The 21,053-nt window shown below is 45.4% G+C and overlaps 1 protein-coding gene across 1 annotated transcript; it reads left to right on the forward strand.

Annotated features, from left to right (window-relative positions):
- The first annotated feature begins 5,676 nt into the window (after window positions 1-5,676).
- CELA1 (chymotrypsin-like elastase family, member 1) lies at window positions 5,677-20,246 on the forward strand. Its single transcript, XM_008566146.1, has 8 exons — window positions 5,677-5,722; window positions 6,397-6,479; window positions 7,681-7,781; window positions 9,545-9,670; window positions 10,551-10,687; window positions 11,874-12,019; window positions 18,986-19,135; window positions 20,161-20,246. Exons 1-8 carry the CDS (start codon window positions 5,683-5,685, stop codon window positions 20,176-20,178), a joined length of 801 nt encoding a protein of 266 aa, XP_008564368.1. The 5' UTR covers window positions 5,677-5,682; the 3' UTR covers window positions 20,179-20,246.
- The last annotated feature ends 807 nt before the right edge of the window (window positions 20,247-21,053 follow it).

A 21,053-nucleotide genomic window follows, 5' to 3' on the forward strand; every position in this document is an offset into this window, starting at 1 on the left:
TCGGGCGGGAGCGCCGCCGTGCTTCCCAAGTGGCGCACTATCCAGTGCGCCACCGGGCCGGCCCGTATTTCTTCTGATTTTTAAAAAAGCTTAAACATTTTTGTATTGTGTGCCCTAGGCACTGTGCCTGCTGGGTAAGTCAGTCCTGTGGAAGACTGGGTTGGGGCCCAACTAAGAAAGGCTTTGAATGCCATGCTAATAGGTAGAGTAGATAGGGTCAAGATGGCAGAATAAACAGTACCCAGTGTCACTGTCTCCCACCATCAACCAATTTACAACTGTTAATAAGCAATAACTGCCAAGCTGGGGCCGCTAGACACCCGGGGAAAAGAAGGAGAGACCTACAGAATTCATGAAGGCAGGAGAAACTTTGATGAGAGAAAGGACCACTCTGACCATTTCAAGCCCCAACAGCTTCAAAGCTGCCACTGGTGAGCATACAGAGCAAGAGTTGGCAAAAGCCACAACAATGCCCTTTACGTGAGGTTGCTTGGAGACTATAGGGGAGAAGAGGGCCTTGGTGGACCCCAGGCTAGCTAGACCACTAACAGTGTTCCCGTGGACACACCTAGGAGCAAGGAGCCACAGCTGAAAAAAGGAGCCACTCAGAGGCAGAGTCACTGCAAGGGTCAGGTGCATGGCCCATCCTATGGGAAGTGTTTAGAGTGAAGGCAGTGGGGGAGACGGGCCCACCAAGAGAACACTGGGGCACAGCATGGACAGCTGATCTGCCCTCTAATCAGCACAGGACCACTCAGTAGAGACTGGTCAGGAATATAGAACTGCAGAGGGTATAGTGTGCTGAAGAACTTCAGGCCCAGACCAGAGTTTCCACACAACCCAGGCGTACTGGACCTCACAAGACCCAGAAGTGCTAACAAGGTCAACAGTTAAAACCTGAGCTGCACAAAAAGCCTTCCCCAGAGAATCAGCAGCAAAGCAGCAGTTTAGTTCAACCACAGGGCTTAAGTGCTGGTTCCCACAGGAAGTTCCCCCATTTTAGATGTAAGCAAAGGACAACAAATTAGTTCCAGTGCAGTTTAAGTGGTAGGAATAGCAAATAATCCAACACAGAACTGAAAGAGGAAAAAAAAACCCCACAAATCAGAGACAAAATTTCGATATTAACCAATAAAGGTTAGGGCTGGCCCGTGGCTCACTTGGGAGAGTGCGGTGCTGATAACACCAAGGCCATGGGTTCAGATCCCTATATAGGGATGGCTAGTTTGCTGACTGGGGAGAGCATGGTGCTGACTACACCAAGTCAAGTCAAGGGTTAAGATCCCCTTACCGGTCATCTTTAAAAACAAAACAAACAAACAAAAAAAACCAATAAAGGTTAACACCACCAAAGAGAACCTATAAAACCTAGATGGAGGGCCGGCCCGTGGCTCACTCGGGAGAGTGCGGTGCTGATAACACCAAGGCCATGGGTCCGGGTCCCTACATAGGGATGGCCGGTTGGCTCACTTGGGAGAGTGTGGTGCTGACATCACCAAATCAAGGGTTAAGATCCCCTTAAAAAAAAAAAGTTAAAAGAAACAAACAAAAAAAACCAATAAAGGTTAACACCACCAAAGAGAACCTATAAAACCTAGATGGAGGGCCGGCCCGTGGCTCACTCGGGAGAGTGCGGTGCTGATAACACCAAGGCCATGGGTTCGGATCCTATATAGGGATGGCTGGTTTGCTCACTGGCTGAGCGTGGTGCTGACAACACCAAGCCAAGGGTTAAGATCCCCTTAACGGTCATCTTTAAAAAAAAAAAAAAAAAAACCCAGACGGACTGGAAGCCCAATGGGCTCCCAAGCTGGGGTGGGGAAAGGGCCAAAGACCTCAGCCACGCCCCTCCCTCCCCCTGACATTTACATCCAGCCTAGTGATGACCAAGCCCCACCGGAAGACCCCCTGGCCTGAGCTCAGATTGGGGAGCTGAGGGCCTCAGCCACATCCCCCTGATGTCTACATCCAGCCCAGCCACGACCAAGCCACCGCCAGAAGCCCCCTGGGCTCCTCTGTCAGAATGAGGGGAGTGCCACAGGCCTCAACCACGCCCCTTCCCCCTTACTCGTCCTCCTACCCTATCCCCCTCCCCCTTTCCCTCTCCCCCTCTACCCAACTGCTCCGCAACATCTTAGAATGTAAAAATATAATAATAATAAATATATATATATTTTAAATTGGTCAAGTAAGCCACAGAGAGTCATAGTTCCTAACCCTAACCCTAGCCTTACTCTTTGTTACATTAAATATGGAAAGATTTATCAGGCATTGATTATTTGCCTTTTATCCCAGTATCATCCAACATCTCCCCAGCCATCATATCATGATATATGCCCAACCTAGGTGCTCTGTTGTGGTGCCAGGAAGGGTCTTCTTGCCTGCTCCAAATAGCATAGTATCTCCGGGAGCAGTCAACTAAGAGTAACTCACAGGGAGTGAGAGATGCAGCAGGAGGGAGAAAAGACCACAGGCTGTGCCTAGAGAGTGGGCCCAGGTTTGGGGGTGAGGGGAGGACTAGGGAAGGGAGGTGGTCAACAAGTGGGAAAGGGCACTGGCAGGGGTGGCAGGAAGGCTCAAGAAACTAGCTTCATGGCCTTCCCCTTAGCCAAAGCTGGCTGTTCCCTAACTGAACACCTGCACCCTTCCTCAAAATCCACCCCTCCAACCATTCTCAGAACTAACCCAAAGCCCACCCCCATCTCCTAAAACCTTGCTGCCAGCCCTGTACACTGGCTCCAGGAGCCTCTCACCTTAGCATTGAAGGGCTGGTCCCCTCTGGGAAGAATATACTTGAAGAATATTGGGGCCATTTGCCAAAAATAGCTAAATGTCCCAGAATTTATTCTTTAATTATTTTTAATTACAAAAGTGATACTGTGGAGAAAAGTCAAATAATATACAAGAAAAAAAGGTTTAAAAAGGTGAAATTTAGGGCCGGCCCGTGGCTCACTCGGGAGAGTGCGGTGCTGATAACACCAAGGCCCCGGGTTCGGATCCCACATAGGGATGGCCGGTTCGCTCACTGGCTGAGCGTGGTGCTGACAACACCAAGTCAAGGGTTAAGATCCCCTTACCGGTCATCTTTAAAAAAAAAAAAAGGGGAAATTTATCCTTATGGTGCCCTATGCCTATTGATTCATTCTCTAGAGGTAATAACTGTTTACAAATTGGCATGTTGACCTTTCCATGCCTTTTTCTACGCATATGCAAATATATATACACACAGTACCATATTGTTTGCAACTTGCTTTCTTCACTTAATATAGCAAGGATATCTTTTCATGTTTATTCATTCAAGTCTAACTCATTTTTCTAAAGCTGCATAGTATCCCATAGTAAGGTTAAACCCAATTTATTTAACTTTCCCTTATACTTAGGTTTTTCCCAATTTTGTGACAATCTTTGTGACTAATTATACTACCCAGTTCTGTGACAAACTATACTATAACCCAAAACCTTAACATTTTTTTTTGTGCCTATGTTTATTTCAAAAGGATGCACTCCTAGAATTGGAATTGCTTAGTCAGAAGAAATGCAGTGTCTCAAAATTTAAGCCAAGGCCACTGTCTATACCTAACACTAAGAGTGAGAATAAAAAAGAGTCTGACCAGAATAGGAGATTAGGCACTGATTGCAGCAGTAGAGTTTGATTTTTAAGCAAATACAGATTGAGATTCTCTGGGCTAGTCCAGGAGTACAGAGATAGATGTGAAATTGGCTCTTCCCTTAGAGTTTCACCACTTTGAAGTATGTGATGTCAAGGGGTAACCTGATGTCAAGGGGTAACCTCTTGTACTCTTCATCCTGGGGCTACAGCTGTCTCCTTATTCTCCAGAGGGGGCAGGGAGGTGGGAGGAGAATGATAAGAGATGCCCTGGGTTCCCTAGCCCAGCTCAGCTCTCCTCTCTGAGGTCCACTTTGTGTCAGAATGCTGGAATTTGGACTGGAGAGGGAGCCCTCCAGGTTACTTGAGTGTTTTGGTTTGAATGTCCCTTCCAAAACTCATGTTGAAATTTAGCTGCCATTATAACAGTATTGAGAGATGGAGCCTTTTTTTTTTTTGTCTTTTTCCGTGTCCGGCATCGGATTGCAACCCTCAGTGTCGCCCCCGTACCAGACCGGGACCGGCAACGGGATCGCAACCCTGGGCGTTGCTCCCGCGCCTCGCTCAGCCAGTGAGCGGGAACCGGTCTGTATGTGGGATCTGAACCCTCGGGCGGGAGCGCCGCCGTGCTTCCCAAGCGGCGCACTATCCAGTGCACCACCGGGCCAGCCCGAGAGATGGAGCCTTTAAGAGGTGATTAGGTCATGAGCGCTCTGCCCTCATAGATGGATTAATGCCATTATTGAGACAGTGGGTTAGTTATCGTGGGAGTTTGGCCCCCTTTTTCTCTCTGTCTGGCACACTTAGTTGCCCTCCCGCATTCTACTATGGGATGACCCTCTCCAGCACCATGCGCTTGGACTTCCCAACCTCCAGAATTGTGAGCCAAATAAACTTCTGTTCTGTATAAATTACCCAACCTGTGGTCTTCTGTTACAGCAGCAGAAAACTGACTAAGACACTGAGCATCAAAGTGCAACTCCCTTGAACAGCTTAAGAACCCTGAATAGGTGACAGTCTGTGCAGACTCATTCGAACAGCCTTTTCCAGGCCTCTCCCACTACTGCAGCCATGTAGCTTGGATTCTGAAGTGTCTAAGCAATAAAAGCCCCAGTGGGCCAGGTGATTTTCCTGCTTCCCTGTAGGCTTCCCAGCTTCTCCCTGCCTAAATCAAAATCCCATGATTTGCTACCATCACTGTTCCATCCCCAGTCCTCTGCTCTGGTGCCTGCAGTGGCTCTGATCATTTTGTTCCCAATTCAAGGAAGGTCCTCTGCCCACCTCAAGGCACACCGTACCTCCCTCCTTCCTCCTCTACTGACTTTGATGGGCAGAGCCTTTCATCTCCTGGAAGACCCACCTGCTCCTCACCTCCCACACCCTCTGCCTCCACCTTCACAGTCTTCAGGCCGCTTACCTTTTCTTAGAGTTCCCTTTTCTAGCTTGCCCCCATTCTCCTTCTCTAGTAGCTCTCCTTTTGGCTCTCCATCTGAGAGTCTCCCCAAACCTGTTTCTCAGTACCTTCCTCCACCAGAATTCTCCCCACTGTGTCTACTTTGCTTTTGTCTCCCTGCATTTGCACTACGTCTGCTCCTAGGAGCATGCCCCGTCTCCCTCTTTGGGCAGGGAGATGTTGCTGTGTCTTCCTTCTTCTTGATAACCACTCTCCCCACCCATCACCCCTCTGCCCTACCTGCTAGTGCACAGGACAAGTCTCTGCATGTATGGTGAAAGTGAGGACAGTGAAGCAGCGACAGACAACGAGGGGAGCATCCTGGGGGAAAAGCCAGTCACAGTTCTCCATTTTATTTCTAAGAGAAGTGTTTGTTGGATGTTTTCAACTAAAAGCAGATGAGTAATTCAGCCCTGACCTTGTTCTGTCTTTGAATAACAGGTAAATTAGTTTACTTGAAAAGAAATCTTTTCATTTGTATTTCCATGTCACCTGTGATTTTCGCTGCCTTCCAACCGCATCCCTGCCAGCTGGCAGGAAGAAGTCAGTAAAGCTGCTGATAAGAGGAATACAAAGAGGGCTTGGTTCATGGCAAGGGGGCAGTGGTCTACTCTCTGGCAACATGCTGCACTTCCTGGTGTTTGCCGTGCTGGTCCTTTATGGTAAGTGGATCATTTGGTCTGAGTTCTACAGGGAGGAGGATTTCAGCAGAAGGGTTGGAAAGTTTTCCCTAAGCCCAGGACAGCCCCCTATCCCACAGCAGGGTGGGAAACTCTGTGAGTCTAGCAAAAAACTTTACTCCCCTGGAGCCCAAGAGAGAAAAGAGCAACTCCACCAGCCATGCAAGCCTCCCTGGGTGGCAGGTCCCTGAGCCACAAAGCAGAGAGAAACCCCTTCCGGGGTCCTGGCTTCCCCACCACCCCTTTCAACAGGAGGACATCCTTAGTAATTGCCTGTCTGGGATGGGCACTGCTGTCCCTGCCCCCTGGAGAATCCTGCCAAAGCTTTGGGGGCTAGGGGTAATCCTCAGGCAAGGGGTGACCTTGAACAAGGCTGAGACCACAAGGAGGTTCTAGGGCTCTAGCCTGGTGATTTGAGATAGGTCATTCCTGCATGCCAGAGTTTTGGGGACACCTGGGGGAACAGAAGGCACTCAGACTCCCCTGCTTTCAAAAGGGACTCAGAGAATTCACAGCTGGGCCCCTCATTTGTCAGGGAGGAGCTGTGAATTTGCAGACTAGGCTAACATTCCTCAAAGTACAATTGCCACCCCTCACCCTCACCCCGGACTGACCCCATGCTTAGTCATCACTCACTTTTCTTCTGCCCCACAAAGGACACAGCACCCAGGACTTTCCGGAAACCAATGCCCGGGTAGTTGGAGGGACTGAGGCCCAGAGGAACTCCTGGCCCTCTCAGGTGGGTATTCCTTCACAGCCCCAGACTCCCATACAAATAAGAGTTACTGTGGACTGTCATAAAGTATTGTGTGTGTGTGTATGTCCTTATCAACAGACAGCTCTCCTACTGTCTAGATCTAGACTTATAAAATGGGTGAAACAAAGTAGGCTTAGGTGGTTTCCTAAATGTAAAAGGCTTGGAAGAGGGGATTTAAATGCCACCAACCACACTCACTTTCCCAAGCACACACCGAAATACAAACTACATTTATACTCCCAGAGACACCACTTGTGCCATGCTCACCAGACTGTGTGCCAGACCTGCACCTCAGACTCCACACACCTTGAAACACACATGCACACACCACTGCACACGATGTGTGTCACCCATGCTTGTGCATACACATACACTCACCCAAGTAGAGCATATTGCTTATTTGGCTATTTAAAGAGATTCCATTTTTGGAACAGGACAGCTGGGCCCTAATTTAAGCAAATCTAATGTGTAAAACTGGCAAGTTTACTGGTGAATAGCAACACTTTGAGGGAATTGCTGCAATTAGGGTTAGTCTCAATTTACACAAGTTTTAGCTCCAATTTTCAGGAGTAGAGTTATTATGTAATATTAGTGCTGGGGAAGGGACATTAACTGATAAAAATGAACATTCCATTGGTATTTTTAAATATTCCCTGAAGTGGGGGTTGTGCAGGAGGGGGACAGGGTATGTCTTGAAAACATTAAAACATTGAAGGGAGAGCTCTGGAGACCTAAGCCTGTGGAGCTTAGGAGATAGAGCAATTACTTGAGTACATTTCCTTTCCAATAGGGAATGGAGTTGGAAGGACCTGAGTTCTAGGCCCATTACAATAACCTAGAGAAAGAATGCCAAACACAGCGTGTGTGTGCGCGCTTGTGCACATGCATGCGCACCTTTACACCTCCATCCATGTACACTGCAAATATCACCAAATGATGGAGCACTCTTTCCTCCTGACTCCCGAGGCATCTACACACCCCTTCTCAATACCACCCTCCAGGTGGCAGCTACCAACCAACTGATAGCAATTGGCAAGTCAAATAAAATCTATTTGCTATCCCTAGCCCAGAAAGTTGGAGACCATTTTCAGGGACAGCATGAATTTAAGGAGATGGCATGTAGTTGGGGACAAAGTCTTTTGAGAAACACCAACCTATCCCTCTTTCCTCCCTCCCCATGTAGATTTCCCTCCAGTACCTGTACAGAGGTTTCTGGCATCATACCTGTGGAGGGACCCTCATCAGACAGGACTGGGTGATGACAGCTGCTCACTGTGTGGACAGGTGAGAAAAACAAGGATGAGCTTTTCCGAGTCCCTGGGAGGAGCTTTTCCGAGTCCCTGGGAGGAGAAGAGGCTAGCCCTTCTGGAGGAATATATAACTTTGGTTCCTCAGGGCAGGACTTTAAGGGCAGGACTTTATTTTATTTTATTTTTATTTATTTTATTTTTTTTAAAAGATGACCAGTAAGGGGATCTTAACCCTCGACTTGGTGTTGTCAGCACCATGCTCAGCCAGTGAACAAACCGGCCATCCCTATACGGGATCCGAACCCGCGGCCTTGGTGTTATCAGCACCGCACTCTCCCGAGTGAGCCACGGGCCGGCCCCTACCGGTCATCTTTTAAAAGAAAAAAAAAGAGAGAAAAAAAAAGTAAAGTACAAATTTTTTTTTTTTTTGTCCTTTTTGTGACCGGTAACGGGATCGCAACCCTTGGCGTGGTGTCACCCACACCGCGCTCAGCCAGTGAGCGCACCAGCCATCCTTATATAGGATCCGAACCCGCAGCGGGAGCGCCGCTGTGCTCGCAAGCACTGCACTCTCCCGAGTGCGCCACGGGGCCGGCCCGAAAGTACAAATTTTTGAGTCAGGCAGGCTCAGGTTCAAATCTCATTCCACCAAATTCTAGCTATGTAACCTTGGCAACTAACTTAGCTTCTCCATGCTCCCATTCTCCTATCTATGAAACAAGGTAATAATACCTACTTTATAGAGTTCTTGTGAGGATTGAATAAATACTTAAGTGCCTCATCAACATCTGACTGGTAACTATTTTTTCATATTTGTCTGGAGCAATGCTTCTCAAATTTAAGTATGTATCAAAAAAAGAAAAAAAAAGAAATTTAAGCATACATCAGAATCACCTGGAAGGCATAGGGTGCTGAGTTCCAGCCAGCAGTTTCTGATCTGGTAGGTCCAGGGTGAGGCCTGTTAATTTGCCTTCCTAACAAGTTTGCTGCTGGTCCAGAGACCACACTTTAAGAACTACTAGTGCTTTTTTGTTTGTTTTTTTAAAAAAGATGACCGGTAAGGGGATCCCAACACTTAACTTGGTGTTGTCAGGACCACACTCTCTCAAGTGAGCCAACTGGCCATCCCTATATATAGGGATCTGAACCCATGACCTTGGTGCCATCAGCACCACACTCTCCCAAGTGAGCCATAGGCCAGCCCCTAAGAACTGCTAGTTTTAGGGGCCGGCCCGTGGCTCACTTGGGAGCGCGTGGAGCTGACAACACCAAGTCGAGGGTTAAGATCCATTTACTAGTCATCTTTTTTTTTAAAAAAAAAGATGACTAGTAAATGGATCTTAACCCTTGACTTGGTGTAGTCAGCACCACGCTCTCCCAAGTGAGCCATAGGCCAGCCCCTAAGAACTGCTAGTTTTAGGGGCCGGCCCGTGGCTCACTTGGGAGAGTGTGGTGCTGACAACACCAAGTCAAGGGTTAAGATCCATTTACTGGTCATCTTTTTTTTTAAAAAAAAAAAAAGAACTACTAGTTTAGAAGTTTATACTTCACTCGTAATCCCTCTGTGGCTGAGAGCCATTATTTCATTTATACTCACCACACTTCTCCCAGGTTACAAGATATCCAGCCTGTGATGTTTAGCTTAATAAACTGCAATAATGAAGTTGAAGCCTAGGCCAGGTAAGATGGGTTACTGTCTAAAGGACAATATATAAGACAGCTTTCCAACTTTTCTCTAAGAGGGAAAAGAGACGGTTTGAGCTCCCAGTCACTCAGGGCTTCTTTCTCTCATTCCAGTGAAATGACCTATCGTGTGGTGGTTGGAGACCACAACCTGACCCAAAACGATGGCACCGAGCAGTACGTGGGTGTGCAGGACATTGTGATACATCCATCCTGGAATAGCAATAATGTGGCTGCCGGGTAGGACAAGGCCAGCTAACCTGGGCTGGGAGGTGGAGGGCCAATTGTCCAGCAATTGGGTCCCAGCTTCCTTCACATGTTCTCCCAGAGGTCTAGAGGGATTGCATTACCTGAAACCTAGTCCGGGGCTTGTGGCGTGGCCTTTTGCTGAGGAGCCCAGTTGAGCCTGACAGAGGGTACCATGTCCTGGAGGGAACAATGAGCTGGCTCATTCATCCAGAACGACTTTGAGAATTTAGATTTTGGAGGGCTTGAGAATTTTTGAAGATCTTTGGGATTTGTTTGATCTAGGCTGTTTGCATGATTAGATTTACCTGAAGCCCCTTCTCTGCAGAATTTAGTTTTTCTGTTTTTATTGTTTTTTTAAAATTCTTACTTGTTATTCACTTTATGGAATAGACTCCATTGCTAAAGTAAATTTATTAAACTGAATCTTACATGTGAAAACTGCAAGTTGGAAACTTTTGAAAGAGAAGTCATTAAAATGGTGGTCAGTTCTGTAGAGTGTGGAGAATGGGATGGGTTCAGGTAACTAGGCTATTTCTGCAGGGCTTTCAGAGCCATGCAGCCTTTTACATTTTTCTTCTTTGAGAACTCTGCCACCAAGATCACACCACTCTGCTCCTTTCTGATTCCCCATTCTCCATTTCCCTAGGTTGCAGAGATCAGTTAGGCTGCAATTCCAAAATCCCACCAGCAGATGATGCTGCTAAACATATAATGTCCTGCAACCCAAGTTTGTAATTGCTCAAGTTTGAGGCTTAGCAAGTTAGCCTCCTTCTATGTCACTGGTTTCCAATTCCATGGGGACACAAAGGCTTAGGGCTGACCTGAGGTAAGGACTGATCCCATGCGTAAGTCATCTCTTTTCCTCCTGCAGCTATGACATCGCCCTGTTGCACCTGGCCCAGAACATTACCCTCAATGACTACGTCCAGCTGGGTGTTCTGCCCCAGGAGAAAACCATCCTGCCTAACAACAGTGCCTGCTACATCACAGGCTGGGGCCTGACCAAGAGTAAGTCATCTACATTGGCACCCCCCACAGTGATCTTGATTAGGTAGCTGAGCTTCTGGGTCACATTATAGCCAGAGACCAGGAACCAAAAGAACCATAAACTAACCAATGTATTAAATCAAGCTAAGAATGGGCTGTGGAATAGTCAAGTCAGAGATTCAAGGACTCTTAGAACTAAAGAAAGTCTTACCTCCGAGAGTATTTTGTACCATCCCCTCACTTTATACACGAGGAAACTGAGGCCCAAAGAAATTAAGAACCATGATCATATGACTAGTTAGTAAAAGCTGGGTCCAAAACCAGGCATCCTGGCTCTCACTCTGGTGCTCATCACACCATCATGCTACTTCCATAGGCAGGCACTGGGCTGTGAGTTTGATGAATGACCCAGGGGCAGCTGTAGATCAAAATAAGTCAGGAGCAGAGGAGGCCTCAGCTCTCTTGGTCATTCCCATCATTCTGGCAGGGAATGTTATTCAGATAACATGGAAAAGTGGACGGCTGTGAAGAGAGATAGTTAAAAAGGGCAGAAACTAAACGTGACACAGAAGTCTGTCAGCCATCAGACAGTATTTGGGCTTCTGGCAGAGAGCGGCCAGTCTACTGGGAAAACTTGGAGTTGGGAGAGACACATGCTTCTAATCCAGCTCTGCACTGTTCATTTAATGTCATTGTGGTTCAATTTCTTGATCCATAACATGAAAGTGTTGTTGTAATGATCCAAAGGAATAATACATGTGTAAAGGCTTTGAAAAGTCAAAAGAGCTAGATAAAGGAAAGCTGCACCAAGCTCTTAAGAAATGGAATCAAGCATGCACAATCCCAGTTCTGTTTCATGAGGCTTACAGTGTAAGGAGGAAGCAGAACAGACAGATAAGTTTTCAACAGATACAACCATTCTCGTTACTTAAATAAGTGGGAAAAAAGTAGGAGTAGGACTGGTGGTTTGGAGCCGAGGAACAGTGAGCAATGATGACTCCCTGAAGGAAGGGGCCTGTAGCTGCCATAGAGTCAGAGTAGAGAGGAGGATCCATGACATGCAACAGAGAGAAGGGGTTTGCTCTGGGTTCAGCTTCCATCAGAGCTTGGGAAGGTTTGGCAGGGCAGGGAAGGTTTGGCAGGGCAAGGAACGTTTTTTCCTGGACAGCACCTGGGGCTGACCTCCAGTGCTGTGTCTCCTGTTCAGCCAATGGGTGGCTATCCCAGACCCTGCAGCAGGCTTACCTGCCCTCCGTGGACTATGCCACCTGCTCCGGCTCTTCCTACTGGGGCTCCACTGTAAAGAGCACCATGGTGTGTGCTGGAGGAGATGGAGTTCACTCTGGATGTCAGGTAAATACATACAGGAAGTGTCAGAGTCCCACCCCAGATTCTGTCACTCTGCCTCCCAAAGTCCCCCCCCTTCTCACCCCCTTTTCCACACCATCTCTCATTCCCATGTATAGACTCAACTTTCTACTCTGGCATTTGAGAGAGAATGATTCTGTGGTAGTAATGCTATACTCACAGAATGTCAAAGTTGAAAGGAAACTTAAAATTCATCTTGCTCAATGCCGCCCACCTCAAAAGCTTGTATGTGGCCCAACATTAGTGTGTTGGCATATGTGTGTATTTTCAGAAGTTGTTCATTACCTAGATTTTTTTATGGCACCGATGGGGTTGGGCCTGGAGGGGTAGTTGTAATTGTGTGTAACATAACCCCCCCATCAACCCCAACTTTTCTAGAAGTTTCTACACCACCACCCCTTTACCCCAGTAGTATTTATGGCAGTATGTACAGGTAAGTATGGTAGGGGAAAGCATACAAAATAATTTTATATTAGTTTATATATAATAGAGAGAATCCTATTTATACAAGATCTTTTTTTTTTTTTTTGTCCTTTTTGAGACCGGCCGCACCGCGCTCAGCCAGTGAGCACTGTGAGCGAACCGGTCATCCCTATATAGGATCCGAACCCGTGGCAGGAGCGCTGCTGCGCTCCCAGCGCTGCACTCTCCCAAGTGTGCCACGGGCTCGGCCCTATTTATACAAGATCAATCAACAATAAACCATCTTACAGTTTCTTAATGCAGTTCAAGAAATGTTCATTGTGTATCTACTATATTCCAGGCACTGTGCTAAGTGCTAGTGATATAAAAATGAATCAAAGAGTGTCAAGTAGAGAAACCAGAGGGGCACACACACAACAGAACATTGTAATACAATGTGGTTAAGTGTTATAATAAAGATATGCATAGGGTGATATGAGAACCCAAGGATAGGTACTTCCCTCCACCTGCTGAGGTCACAAAAAACTTGCCTTCTCCAAGAAAGTGGAATTCGTAAGTGAGTCCTGAAAAAGTTAAATAGGAGTAAGCCAGGAAAAAATGGGAAAAGATGTTCAGAGGAAGAGAACAACATGAATAAAGGCATGGGGGGGCCGGCCTGGTGGCGCACTGGATAGTGCGCCGCTTGGGAAGCGCGGCGGCGCTCCCGCCCGAGGGTTCGGATCCCACATGCAGACCGGTTCCCGCTCACTGGCTGAGCGAGGCGCGGGAGCAACACCGAGGGTTGCGATCCCGTTGCCGGTCCCCGGTCCGGTACGGGGGCAACACTGAGGGTTGCGATCCGTTGCCGGACACGGAAAAAGACAAAAGACAAAAAAAAAAAAAAAAAAAAAAAAAAAAAAAAAAAAAAAAAAGAATAAAGGCATGGGGCCAAGAAACAGCCTAGAACACATAGAGGATTACAGCATGTTCCCTGTGGCTAGAGCAGTCTGTTTTTGTATGGTGCATGAGCTAAGAATGGTTATTACATTTATGAATGGTTTGGTTTTGGGTTTTTTTGTGGCTGGCTGGTACAGGGATCTGAACCCATGACCTTGTTGTTACCAGCACCACCCTCTAACCAAATGAGTTAACCGGCTAATCTTCATTTTTTAATGGTTAGGGAAAAAATTTTTTTAGTGAGTATGTCATGACATGAAAAATACATAAAATTTCAGTGTCCATAAATAACATTTTAGGGCCAGCCTGTGGCTCACTCGGGTGAGTGTGGTTCTGATAACACCAAGGCCACAGGTTCGGATCCCATATAGGGATGACCGGTTAGCTCACTGGGTGAGCATGGTGCTGACAACACCAAGTCAAGGGTTAAGATCCCCTTACCGGTCATCTTTAAAAAAATAAAAATAAAAATGAATAAATAACATTTTGTTGTGACACAGCCACAGTTGTTCATTTATGCATCGTTTATGGCTGCTTTTTCACTGCAACACAGTAGTTGCAACCAAGACTGTATGGCCTGCAAAGCATACAATATTTACTATTTGGCCTTTTACAGAAAAAGGTTGCTGGCCCCTAGGCTAGAACATAAACTATTATCATACTAAGAAATGTCAAGAGATGAGGCTAGAGAGGGAAGCAGGTGCCACATGACTTACAGCTTCAAATGCCATGCTTAGGGACCTGAACTTTATCTCTTAGGCACTGGGAAACCACTGAAGACATTTCGACAGGGGAACAGCATGCTCAGATGTGCTTTTTAGAAGTGTTCTCTTATGACAGTTTAGGCCATGTTTTTAAAGAGGGCAAGAGAGGCAGGGAGGCTGGTTAGGGGGCTATTGCAATGATCTAGGCTAGAAATTTGAGGGCCTGAATTAGGGCAGCAGTGATAGAAATGGAGAGGAGAAAAGAAGGAAGAGGATCTGGAATGACTGCCAGGATTCTAATTTGGGGAAGGGAGTTGCTACCTCAAATGAGAAGATTTATAGGATTTGAGAGGGAAGGTGATGTGTTCAGTTCTGGACAAGTTGAGTCTGGGATCCCAATGGAATACTCAGATATTGATAACCAGTAAGAAATTAGATATAAGAAAGTGGAGCCTGAGGGAGAGAAGTGGGCTAGAGATACCCTTAGAGTAAATGAGATGTTAGGGAAAAGTTGTAGAATGAGAAAAGAGCAGTGAGTTGGGGAAGAACTGTCAGAACATAAATACTTACGTGCTTCAGCGATGGGTGGAGGACAAAGAACTCACTAGGATCTAAGAAAGAAGGACTAGAGGTAAGAGAAAAACTCGATAATAAGGATTTTATAAAATCTCAGGAAGGGCTGGCCCATGGCTCACTTGGGAGAGCGTGGTGCTGACAACACCAAGTCAAGGGTTAAGATCCCCTTACTGGTCATCTTTAAAAAAAAAAATCAGGAAATACTGACAGATCATCACATAGTTACAGTGCAGCCAGGAGCCACAGTGGGAAAAAACTGAGAGTGGCCTTTTTGGCAATTGGTGGGTCACTGGTAACCATGACAAGAGCAGTTTTGATGGAGTGGGAAGGGCAGAAGCTCAACTGAAGGGTTAGGAATAAATAGGCAGTAAGAAGTGTAGCAGAGAGGCTGGTTGGTTTGGTCAGTTGGTTAGAGCACAGTGTTATAACACCAAGATCAAGGGTTTGGATGCCCATACTTGCCAGCCTCCAAAAAAAAAAAAAAAAGAAAGAAATGTAGCAGTGAATGTAGATTACTCTTCCAAAAATCTTGTTTGAAAGGGAAGAACAGAAAAAATCTGGTAGTTTTAAAGACAGCAAGTCATGGAGGGGGTATTCTTTTAAGAGGGATGAAAATTGAGTACGTAAATAAGCCGAGGTGAAAAGATCCTGTGGACTCAAAGAGAGGGAATAATGGATGGCACAGGATCCCACAGGAGAAGGAAGAGGCAGAACCAAGAGCACAGGTGGAGCTGGCCTTGAACAGGGAGAGGCAAACCTGTGAATGAGAAAGGGTTTGCAGGCTGGGGAGCTGGAAGTTGACAGGTGTTATGCATTATTGCTTCTAGTTACTCATGAACTAGAAGGAGTCAGCTTGACTGCTGGAAATGAAAGGACAAAGGTTATATGGGTCTGGAATAATTAAGGTGAATGGGAGAAGAATTGTCCTCCAAGATGTTGTTGATAGACTGAGGTTGGAGACCAGCAATGACCATGTGGTGTATGATTCACTCCATTTTACTCAAAGACCCAGTTGTAGAGAATGGATTAATTCAGGGCCGGGTTTTCCTGCCTCAGTGGGGCAAAAGGACAGGATTGCAGATCAATTGCAAAGTCCAAGCTAGGTGGAGGAGGAAGAGAAGTCAGCAGGACGCTGGTACACTGGCTGAAGTTGTAGAATGAAAGGATTAAATAGGGTTTTGGTGAGTGCAAAGAACCGTGGAAATAAGGTGATCAACTCATCCCAGTTTGCCCAGACTTTTCTGGTGTTAAAAAAAAAAACGTCCTGGGCCGGCCCGGTGGCGCACTGGATAAGTGCGCCGCTTGGGAAGCGCGGTGGTGCTCCCGCCCGAGGGTTCGGATCCCACATGCAGACCGGTTGAGCGAGGCGCGGGAGCGACACCGAGGGTTGCAATCCCATTGCCGGTCCCCGGTCCGGTACGGGGGCAACACTGAGGGTTGCGATCCGTTGCCAGACACGGAAAAAGACAAAAAAAAAAAAGTCCTACATTCAGATCCCTGTCTGTACCTGTCAGCTGCCAAAAAGAAAAAGAAAAAAGTCCTGTATCCCAGAAACTCTACATGGGAATAAGAGAGAAAAAAAGGAGGCGGGTGGGGGAGTAAGAAAGAAAATTCTGATCCTCGTGCTGGCCGGCCACCAAAAAAAAGAAAAGAAAAGAAAGAAAAAAAGAGAGACACTGGGCCGGCCCGTGGCTCACTCGGGAGAGTACGGTGCTGATAACACCAAGGCCCTGGGTTCGGATCCCATATATAGATGGCCGGTTTGCTCACTGTCTGAGCATGGTACTGACAACACCAAGTCAAGGGTTAAGATCCCCTTACAGGTCATCTTTTAAAAAAAAAAAAGAGAGAGAGACACTAATTCATAATGCAACCTCTTCCAGGTCCTCATCAGCCAGCTTCACCTATAACCTCCTAAGGTTTAGTCTTTTGAGTTATGTCCCTTTGCTCTCTTTCAAGGCCTCGAATTTGGAAAAACTACAGTATTCTTCTTCTGGCTACTATTCCAAATTGACAATTCTCTGAGGACAGATCTCAGGGTTCCTTCCTACTAGAGTTTCCCAACTATCATGTCTTTAGAATTCTGGGTCCCCAACCTTTCTCCTCACAGTGGATTCACTGAGTCCCTCCCGCTTCAATCAGCCCATTCCCACTGAGTTCTTTTCCAGCTCTCCTTCTGCCCTAAAATCCTCAGTCACACTCTCTATCCCTCCAGAGCCTTGGTCTCTTTTCAGATCAATTAGCACAAGACAATGGTATTATATACAATTCAATTACTTTCCATTCCTCAGGCCCCTAATATATTCTCAAATCCCTGGTAGAATGTGAGTTGAAGAGATTCAGGTTGTTTTGAGTACGATAATCTCAAGAAAACATGTTTTCCTAAACAGCAGTTGGGATGGGGTATAGTTAGTTCCTCTTTAAAAGAATTACCCCCTATGTGAACTTTTTGGTCTCTTTCCTTAGTTCTCTTTTAAGTTTTAATTTTTATTGTAGCTCTACCTATTAAATTGCTTAAATTGGCAAATAAGACTATGAGGCTCAGTAATGGGAAACAGTCATTGCACACCCTTTACTCTTAGTTCTCTCCCCCAGTCAAGGCCACTTTAAACTCTTTCCAGCTGATTCTTTTGGAGTCTACCTCCCTACCTTTAAAATACATGTATTTACATTGCTACTTAATTTATAAGTTCAGCCATTGAAGCAGATGTGGATCTCTCTCCCTTTTATACACACGTATCTGTCCCCCAAGCATGAAATTTCCTATCCCCACCTCAACCTCCCAAAATAATTTTTGTTAGATCAACATTCAGTGTTTATTATGATTATGTAAAGTGTTCTTCACAACTAAATCAAGTAGTATTCTAGGATTACTTTTCCATTCCTGCATAATTTTTGTTGTTGTTGTCTTCCTGGGCTTAATAATTGTTTTTTATTTGCTTAATACATAGTCAACTTATCACTAATTCAGCCCAACACTCTCCACTAATTTGTAAGTGACCTGTTTCATCTTCTCTTGACCCTAGCCGTCTGTGTCTTGTTATGGATCTATTTGTGTTCATTGTGAGGGACACTAAGTGGGTTTTTTCATTCTGGAAACTCCCAACCTTTGGTTCTGAAAATGCTTGTTTGTAGATGATTTCCTCCCCTCCATTTTCAGTTTTCTCTTTCTAGAATTTCTGTTATTCACATGTTTACCTCCTAAACTGGTCCTTGTATTTTCTTTATATTTTGTTTATTCTACTTTATGTTCCAACTCTTCCAATCTTTCATTTTTACTATCAGATTTATAATTTCCAAAGGCTCTTTATGTTCTCTTAATGTTCTGTTTAATAGCATACTGTTCTTGTATTATGGATGCAATATTAATCGTAGTTTTATTGTTTATTTTCTTTTCCCTGCATAGTCTTGGTTGCCTTCATTTCAAAAATTTATTTCTTTGTCTCTTTGTTTTGATCTTTCTTTTTATATTAGAGGCTTTCTTTAGATGTTTGGTGATCCATGCTCTTATTTCAGAGTAGGGTGGTAAAAAGCTGATTGGGTATCTGAGTCTTAGGTGGGATTCATCTGTGGCGGACTTCTCTGTCAGGTGATCTGGCTAGACCATTTTGTTGGAGGACCTCTAATGTCAGTATCTTCAGGTCTCTTCTCTTGGACTGGTCAGATCTTCCAGAGAAATATATTCCAATATTATGCCTGACATTAGAGACCTGGCATTCTGGGAGCTGAGTAAGAAAGCTTTCAAGGTCACATTCTTTTTTTTTTTTTGGCATCTGGCCAGTACATCAAAGTTATATTCTATAAACCCAGGTTCCTCTAAGTCTGCAAATGTAACCACTACCCACTGCATCACTTGCTCTCCTCTTCACTCAGTTTAGTTAAACATGTGTTGATTACCTACCATGAATCTAATTGCTTGGTTTAAATGCCCTACTTCCTTTACCCCAGGTTCAATTTAAGTCAATAAAAGCTGTTAAATTTAAGATGTTCAAAATTCTATGCTAGCACTGTGGAGAGGAAAGATATCAGCAAGACATATTTCCTGTCTCAAGAAGCTCATAGATATGTGTGGGAGGTAGAAACAAATGATGAAACCAAAAAACAAGGCAGAACATGACATAAATGCTGCAAAAGAGAGGAAGTACTATGGTTGTTTACCATAGTACTTAAAGAAAGAAGAGATTTGAATTGGAGCTTTAAAACTGTATAGGATTTCACAAACAGAGATTGGGGTGGGAGGAGTATAAGCTAAAACAAAGGATCAAAGATCAAAAGATCTGGAGTTTTAGGACTCTGCTTCTCCTCCCTGCAGGGTGATTCTGGGGGTCCCCTCCATTGCTTGGTGAATGGCCAGTATTATGTACATGGAGTGACCAGCTTTGTGTCCAGCCTGGGCTGTAATGTCTACAGGAAGCCCACGGTGTTCACCCGGGTCTCTGCTTACATCTCTTGGATAAATAATGTGAGTCCTCTCAAATGATGGGTTGAAATAGGGTCACATGCAGATCCAAGCACTGGCTGGGCTGCTGAGCAAAAATTGGGCTGGGGAAGCCATCATCTTCCTTACTATATTTCATATGTTTACTCCTTTCCATTTCCCTCTGTAGTGCACTTTCTTTCAATAATGCTGCCATCCTGAGTGCCCCTTCACATACCCAGTTAGCAGACTTCACTGTACTGTTTACTGCTTAGTGTAAGATGGTGGCAACATCAGTTATGATCCAGGCACACATCAGTGCTGTCCTAACTCAAAGCCATAGGAAAAATCACTTCAGAAAGGCCTGGGGTTTTTTTGTTTGTTTGTTTGTTTTTTTAAAGGCATGCTTGCGGGGCCGGCCCATGGCTCACTTGGGAGAGTGCGGTGCTGATAACACCAAGGCCATGGTTCGGATCCTATATAGGGATGGCTGGTTGGCTCACTGGCTGAGCGTGGTGCTGACAACACCAAGCCAAAGGTTGAGATCCCCTTACCAGTCATCTTTTAAAAAAAAATAATAATAATAAAATAAAATAAAATAAAGGCATGCTTGCTCCTGGGCAAGGGAAGGAAACACCAACATCCTCTCTTACAAGTTCTTTTTAAGGTCATTATGAGAATTTGCTCTAACTTTTCAGAGGTTTTACCACATTAAATGATGCTTGAGAGTTAGGTGAAACTCTGCCTACACTGATCTAGTTAGTGATAGAGCCACACAACACATCTCACTGTACCCCTCAGCCTTCAAACACATTGTGAAGACTTGTGGCATAAATTTCGGCTCACAGCCATTTCAAGGTCTGTCCTTGCCACTATGTACTGTGTATGTGCCTATAACACTGAGGTATCCTGACACAGGTAAGACCTACTCCCTGCCCTTCCCTCAGGCCCACACCCTCTTAACTCCCCATAAACCAGTACAGGACGATACTTAACTGAGAGCCCTGAGGAAATAAGAAAGGAGGTGGGCAGAAATTACTGACTATGGACATAACTGTCTTTTTCTTCAGGTCATTGCCTCCAACTGAACGTTTTCCTGAGTCCAGTGGCCTTCCCAAGATGTTTCTTAGATCTGCAACAGGACTTGAGGTCAACAAGGGAAAAACATTCTAAGAGACTATTGAGCCAGATACAGAAAAAACAAATAAAACTGAATATGCTTTATCATACTGTCTTTCTATTTATACTGAAGCCCTCTAGAAAAAATGCAGGTATGGACCCAAGTTGGATTTTACCACATCTCTGAGCTGGTTCTTCCCTTTACCAGTCCACAAACTAAGCCCAGTGAGAGTGGTTTTACATGATCCGTTTTTGATTATTTCAGGATCTACCTATCCATTAGTCTGTCCATCTTCCCCCCTCTCCTATGCATATTTGCTATATTCAAAGGCATAGAATACTTTTAAAAGTTCCTAAGTGACTAAATGTGCCCTAACTTTCCTAGGTAGATTGTGGGCTCATCCTTCTTTTGTTTCCCCATTCAATGCCTAGATCAGGTGCTCACCCCAAGCTTCTGGGTGGTGGCAACTACTAGGATACACTAGAGATAGGAGTATAGGATTTGGAGGTAGATCAGATGCCAGAAGACTAAGAAAGTATCAAATTAGAAAGGAGACTGGGGAGCAAAGAATAGAAAAAAGGAGAAAAGAAGGTACCTAACAAAGTAAGGAAAAGATTGAGGGGAAGAGGCAGAGCAGAAAGGCAGAGGCCACAACAATATGGGGCCTCAAGCTAAGCTGAGTGTGAATCAGCAATTCAAGGCTGGAACTAAAATAGTCAACCGGATCCAGAGTTCTATAAACCACAGAGAACTGGGAAGCTAATAATTCTGCTCTATCCTGGCCAGGGCTCAGTCTGTTAGAGTGGCCTAGGAGAACAAGAAGAGGGAACTGAAAGGAGAAGG

The sequence above is a fragment of the Galeopterus variegatus genome, unplaced genomic scaffold (assembly GCF_000696425.1).
Source record: "Galeopterus variegatus unplaced genomic scaffold, G_variegatus-3.0.2 Scaffold224, whole genome shotgun sequence".
NCBI lineage: Eukaryota > Metazoa > Chordata > Mammalia > Dermoptera > Cynocephalidae > Galeopterus > Galeopterus variegatus.